At 36.8% G+C, this 7,224-nt stretch overlaps 1 protein-coding gene across 4 annotated transcripts in view; it reads left to right on the forward strand.

Annotated features, from left to right (window-relative positions):
* The window catches only part of LOC117361400, a 54,230-nt gene extending 47,450 nt beyond the window's left edge, over positions 1-6,780 (forward strand). For all 4 annotated transcript variants that reach the window (XM_033946657.1, XM_033946658.1, XM_033946660.1 and 1 more), the window contains one exon: positions 5,458-6,780. In XM_033946657.1, coding sequence (XP_033802548.1) covers positions 5,458-5,538 — 81 coding nt within the window. In that variant the 3' untranslated portion in view covers positions 5,539-6,780. The remainder of the gene's footprint in view (positions 1-5,457) is intronic.
* Positions 6,781-7,224: the final 444 nt, after the last annotated feature.

The raw sequence follows: 7,224 nt of genomic DNA on the forward strand, positions 1-7,224 counted from the left end.
GTGCGCTGCTCCAGCGCTCATAGGAACTCTATGAGCGACAAAGCAGCGCATAGCATTCAGCGTGCCGGCCAGTGTTAAAACTGCTTTTCACATTTTAAATCCATCTAACCTTTAGCTAGGCGACACAAAGTCCAGGCAGAAGGAGGGGGTTTAAAGGAGATGGGGTATTCCTCATCAGTGTAATGAGCTCCTGCAAAATTCAGAAAATGTCAATTAGTTTTTCCATAGAAATAGAGAAAAATGAAGGCAGATAAAAACCGTATGGCCTTTCTATTCTGGCCAACCATGCCATTCACTATCCCCTCCTCTCCCTTAGAGATTCAACACACTTGTCCCAAGCTGTCTTGGATTGGGAACTGTGAATACGTCTAAGAGATACGAAGAATGTGTGCCCGAAGAAGATGAATTAAAAACTAGTTGAATGTTAGTTCAGAGTTTCAGATTTTTTCAGGAGCCCATTACCCTGATGCAACATATAGAACCAGGTGGTATCCTGGATTTGGCTATTTTTTAGAAAAGTTCATATATTTATAGTATTACAAACTGAATGACTTTTTGTATATAAATGGATCAATGAGGAACATAGGAGGGATCTTCAAAAAGTTTCTGCACTTTTATTTTTTTAAACACTATTTATAAAATATCTCAAAAGCAAATTATATCACTTTTCCACATAATCACCCTGTTTTGCCTGATGACTAGAAAAAAATAATTGCAGCTTGAGTTCTCGAGCAATGTCTTGGGCATCATCATTGATTCCACATTGTCCTTCAATGACCACCTCCAATCCTTGGTAAAAAAATGCTTTTTCAGCCTTCACATGCTGAGGAAAGTTAGATCCTGCTTCCATCAAAAACATTTTACCCTCCTTGTCCAATCCATCATCCTCTCCAGATTGGACTATTGCAACTCTATCTACTTAAGCCTAACTAAGAAAAACCTCCACAGACTCCAACGGATTCAGAATGCCGCGGCCAAGCTCATCTTCGCTAAAAGTAAATTTGACCATGTCTCCCCGCTCCTGGCCAAGCTCCACTGGCTTCCGATAATCGCCAGGGTCCACTATAAATGCGCCTGTTTAACTTTCAAAATCCTATATGGTATCCTCCCTCCCTTTATCCCTCTTTCTTAGAATTCCTCAAATCCTAATACCACCAGATCCTCCCACAAATTAAAACTATCCTTCCCCTCGCTAAAAGGCATTTCCCACACAGGAAAGCTAGGGACCTCCCTCCACTTCAAAATCACTGAGCTCTGGAACAACCTTACCTCCCCTCTTCGGAACTTGAGCTCTCTCCAAGTTTTCCGCAAACATCTGAAAACCTGGCTTTTCTCAAAAAATGTAAGTCTCCCTCCAACTTAGGAATCAAGGAAACTCTTATATCTTGGCATCCCAAGTCCTCTAAATTTTCTTCACACTTCTACCTCTAACCCTCTGTTGTAGTTCCTTCCTATTTCTCCTACTGTAAACCGCGTCGAGCTCTACGAACGTGGAGATGATGCGGTATACAAACCTAAGGATTAGATTAGATTAGATTAGTAGTAGGGTTTCATTCATACCACATAGACAAAAACTGTTAAGTTTCAAGTTTCAAGTTTTATTTACATTTGATGTATCGCTTATAAAAAATATCTAAGCGACGTACAATTTAAAAACCAACAAATTGTGGTAATACATATAATTTCACTAAGTTAGACAATTGACAAAACAATGTGGACAAACATGATTGGGTAGGAAGGAAGGGGAAAGTTACAATTGCATTATTTGTTAGAATTTACATAGAGTGGGTAATACAATAAGTATGATTGGAATGAAGCAAGAGAAAAGAATATTAGAGACATATGAGAGTATAAAATAAATCATTTCATAAATCAAATGCATCTTGAAATAGGTAAGTTTTTAACAATTTTTTAAAAGAAATAAGATCTTTTTCATTTTTAATAAAATTTGGTAGGGAGTTCCACAAGGATGGAGCAACCACTGAAAACATATCTTTGCGTCTAGTGCCGATTATTCTTAATGAAGGAACTGAAAGCTGATTAGATAAAGATGATCTTAAGGATCGAGGAGGATTATATGGGACTATCATTTTTGATATGAATAGGGGTTCATTTGAGATTAATGTTTTGAAAACTAGAAATAAGGTTTTAAAAGTGATTCGGTGAGAAATTGGAAGCCAGTGAGATTTGATGAGTAGTGGGGTAACGTGATCGTATTTTTTAGCTTTGTGAATTAATTTAATTGCGGTATTTTGTATAATTTGAAGTCGTCTCCTTTCTTTCTGAGATATGTTTATTAGGAGAGAATTACAGTAATCTAATTTTGAAATAATTAGCGAATGAACCAAAATGTTAATAGATTTGGGGTCTAAGAAAGTGGAAATAGAGCGTAGAAGCCGGAGTCTGTAAAAACAGGATTTAACTGTTTCACTGATGTGATTGTGAAATGAGAGATCTGTGTCAATTATTACTCCGAGAATTTTCATTTGAGAGACAGATTCAAGAGGAGAGTCGTTTAGTAAGAATGGAGCTTTTAAAGTTATGTTTCCTTTCCATGTAAAGAGCATTGTTTTTGTTTTTTGAACATTCAAGGATAGTTTATTATTGTTTAACCAGTTTTTTATTAGTTCTAGTTTGTCGTTAATGGTTTTTATTTCTTCTGCAATTTCAGGGTTAAGAGGGTGCATGAGTTGGATGTCATCTGCATAGGAGAAAGCTGTGAAACCCAGTGATTGTGCAATAGTAATAAGAGGGGATAAAAAAATATTAAATAAAAGAGGGGAAAGTATAGACCCTTGTGGCACTCCATATGGTAATGTAAAATTTTCAGAGTAAGCATCATTGAATTTGACTTTAGAAGTACGATCTAAAAGAAATGAAGTCAACCAATCATGGGTTTGTCCTTCTATGCCTATTGATTGCATACGGTTTAGCAGGAGTTCGTGATCAATTGTGTCAAACGCCGCCGATAAATCTAAAGAAAAGAGCGCAACAGATTTGTGGTTATCGAGATAATAATGAATATTTGTTACAAGGCTGATCATAGAATGTTCTGTGCTGTGATGTTTTCGGAAACCTGTTTGGTTCGGGTGTAGTGCGTTTGTGGATTCAATGAAATCAGTCAGTTGTTCGAAGACTAGTTTTTCTGAGAGCTTCATTAGGAAAGATAAATTGGAAATAGGACGGTAATTCGATAAGTCGTCTTGGTTTATTTTCATGTTTTTTCTGATTGGAGTGATGATAGAGGTTTTCCACGAAATAGGAACAGTGACCGAAGCAAAACTCTTTTGTATAAGGGAGAGAATGAAAGGACCGACATTTTGAAAAAATTTCTTTAGATAGTACGGTGGGAAAAGTTCTAAGGAAGAGCCTTTTAAATTAATTGATTTAAGATGTCTTTCTAGATCTTCTAATGTTGGTATTCTAAGGTTTGAACATTTGGCTACTGGGATAGAAGTATTTGTGTTTTGATTTTCTGGTACAGGTGAAGTTGTTGTGTTATTATTTTTTTTGAAATTTTGTCTAATCTTTTCGATCTTATTGCAAAAATAATCCGCTAGGTCTTGGGCTGTTGGGGTTGGTGTTTGATTTGATATATTCCCTTTTTTGTCAGGGTTTATTGATTTAAGAATGTTAAATAAGACGCAAATTGTGTATAAAATGAAAAATACAAAAAACGGAGAAAAACAAACCTCAATTGCAAGCAGCCGGGACTACACGAGTACCCTAAGCCGCTTGCATCATTACAGGTTTGTAAAAAAACTCCGTACAGGTATATGTGCTTAACTTTCATTCATATGCAACCAAGTTTATACTTTCAATCTTTTCAATATTCTTTTAGCGTAAAATGTATCCAAGAGGTGAAAGAAATCCCAAACTAACTAAAATATTAGCAAGGGCAACAGCTCAATTTCAAAAGATTCAAGCGGTTTTAACAAACATGGAATCCAAAGCAATAATGTCAGATATAAAAGAATCACTCATCTGAAGGTGCAGAAATTAGAAAACCTCTCATCTCTTCTCATATCTGGCTTCGTGTCCTGACAGAAAAGTCTTTCTGTTTCGCCCAAATTGGCTACTTCAGGGGTACTTGGCGGCTTAGGGTACTTGTGTAGTCCCGGCTGCTTGCAATTGAGGTTTGTTTTTCTCCGTTTTTTGTATTTTTCATTTTATATACAATTTGCATCATGTTAACAGTTTTTGTCTATGTGGTATGAATGAAACCCTACTACTAAATATCATTTACAATACGTTCTAAATTATTTTTTTCTATTATATACAATTGTATCCCTCGATACATTTAGTTGCCTGATGACTAGTCACGTGACATTCTACGGCACGTCCTCTTACCACTTCTCCCGCCCCCAACCATATCCCATGAAAATAAGAAAGTGCAGAAATTTTTTGAAGAACACTCATATGTTCAGATACATTACCTATTGCTTTTTATGCCTCTTCTGAAGATGGGACTATATATATATATACATATACATTTATAGATAGATACAGATATAATTTAGTGGGAGATTGTTAATGTTGATGTTTGGGAATAACTTTCATTACATAATAAGGTATTGAAATATCGGTACCATATTTAAGTGTTTTTTACCTTTATAAGATAGACACAACATAGGCACAATGGCTCCGATTCTATATATGTCGCCTAAAATATCAGTTCCCGACTAGCACAACGCTAAGCGTGATTCTATAAAAGTTTGGCACACTATACAATCACAACATTGCCTAAGTAGCCTTAGGAGTGACTAGGCATCCTAACTTTTAGACACATCGTATTTATGCAAGGATTTTCCTAGCCTAAATGGCTGCTCATGTCAAAAATAGGCACCCAACTCAAAGACACACCCACAATCCACCTCTAACCACACCTACTTTTAACTATGCACTTTGAACTAAGCACCTACTTTTTATAGACTCACATTTTGTGAGTTGTGCACCTAACTCTCAATTAAGTCAATTAATGTCAATGAGGAGGTTAAGGGCCTCTTCTATCAAACTGCGCTAGCAGTTTTTAGCGCAGAGAGCCGCGCTGAAAGGCTCGCGCTGCTCCCGACGCAGCTCACCACGTTACAAACTGCTAGTGCAGTTTGATAGAAGAGGCCCTAAGTGCCCATTATCGGCATCCGTGAAGCCTATTAATTGAGGCACTAACATCAGCTAGGTGTGCCAATGTAAGCCCCTAACTTTAGACGGACTTTATAGAATTTGGGGGATTTGGGATATTTTTATAGGTATCTAGATATAAAATTACACCTGTGCTGTGCTTTAAGTTATGCTAGTTCTGCCACATCAGCGAATAAAATTGCTCTAGCCTTTATAACATTAAAATCAAGTCAGGTAAGGCAAAAAAGGATGTTTCTATTAGAAATAAATGGGAAGATATCTTTATTCCTTTAATTGTTCTTCCATTTAACACCTTGACTGTCCTATTCATTTTAGGTGCTAGAAATTTTACAAAATGTCTACAAGAAACACCGGTCTGGCCACATCAATGCTGGATTTATTGATGAAGCTATTTAACAGAAAATGCTGCCATATCTTTCCAGCGATGTAAACGAACCAAACTCAACAGCCAATTATTACTGCCAGATAACACCAGAAAAAAACTTCTATCAGAGAAAAAATGGGCATTTTATTTGGATTGTCCATACTTAGAGCATTTTCTATTCTTATATATTTTTTGAACTCTTGAGTGGTTCAAATGAATATTAGTTCCAGAAAAAATGAAGATGTACAACTTAATGGAGAAAGTTAATAAGCTCAGTAGGCCCAATACTGAGCCCATGGCACTCAGCATCTATATAGGCTCTTACTGCCACAAAGCTAAAATGACCCAAATATTCAATGCCAAGACTAATTTGTGCATGGGCATTGAATATTCAGGAACTGGCAGCTGTAGGAAGTGCTGGTTGCCAGCTGATCACTGGTCCCTCTAAGTTGGGTGGGAGTCCTTCAAATGCATTGCTGCCAGTAATTTTTTGGGGGGAGGGGGAGGAGAGAGGGAAGAGGCGGTGCTTCAATATTGTGTTTTCCATCATTAGGGACAGGCAGATTCCCAGGACTCCTGCAGAGCTTGCCTATCTCTCACTATTGAAAAGGTGCTTAGTGAAACAGCACCCTCTACTGGCAGGGCTAAACGGACTCCTGCTCTGCTTAGAGGGATCAATGCAGACAATATTCAGGCTGGTACCTAGATAACAAGTTAGGACAGGTTGTAACTTTATCTGGGCACTTCCCTGTTAGTACACTGAAAATTGCTGCTAACCAGATAACTCTTAGATTTCCCTGGCACATTTTTGAAAATAGGTTTAAAATAAACACCTTAAATAACAATTTTACAGTAGCAAGTGACTGGTTACAAATTACCCTTCACATGAAGTATGTAATCAAATCCTGTAATTACCTTCCCCAGTGGAAATAAGTATTTAAAAACAATAGAGTCACTGAGAAATGTTGAAGGGAATTTCCAATGAAAGAATGACTCTATGGCAAGAAATGCTATTGTTCTGTCTCTACTTCCTTGTATCAAGGTTTTTTCTGTGCCTAAACAGTTGTATTACTTTGCTGACAAATGTTTGACATTCAGAATTATTTATCTTACCCTTTTTGTCTTGTTTAATGTTGAAAGTGTGTTTTTGGTTTTTTTTTTTAATTCTTCGTGAAAGATGAAGCCTTTTTGCTGTTATTGTTTGAAGACTAAAAGTATTTCTGAATTTTATTTATAATGCACAAAATGCATTAAAATATTGGATGTTTTCTATATCATAGTATGTGTATTCATTTTTCATTCTCATAAAATTTGTAAGCTATTAAATTGATTTACTTGTTGTCTGTGCCTGAATTAAATAGATTAGCTTGACCACAATCTCTATTCATCAGTTTTTAATATAGGATTCTTCTTTTTGTATCTATCCAACAAAATCATTTCCTTCCACTGGCAAGCACATTCCAGTGCTTGTGAGTTGGCCTCAACAAGCTGCCACACTGTGCGAGGGCTCAGTGGTGTGCCTAGCATATGTGACACCCGGGGCCCATCATTTTTTGACACCCCCCCCCATCTTTATGAAAACATGATTTTTAGTAACATGAGTGCCTAGGAAAAGGCAGCATCTTACATACTGCAATGAGCAGTACAACATCAATACACCCATTGTAAAACTAAACAAGCCAGACTAGTACAGATCAATCCTGCAGTTAATCCTAACA

Source organism: Geotrypetes seraphini, chromosome 5, assembly GCF_902459505.1.
Source record: "Geotrypetes seraphini chromosome 5, aGeoSer1.1, whole genome shotgun sequence".
NCBI classification, from domain to species: Eukaryota; Metazoa; Chordata; class Amphibia; order Gymnophiona; family Dermophiidae; genus Geotrypetes; species Geotrypetes seraphini.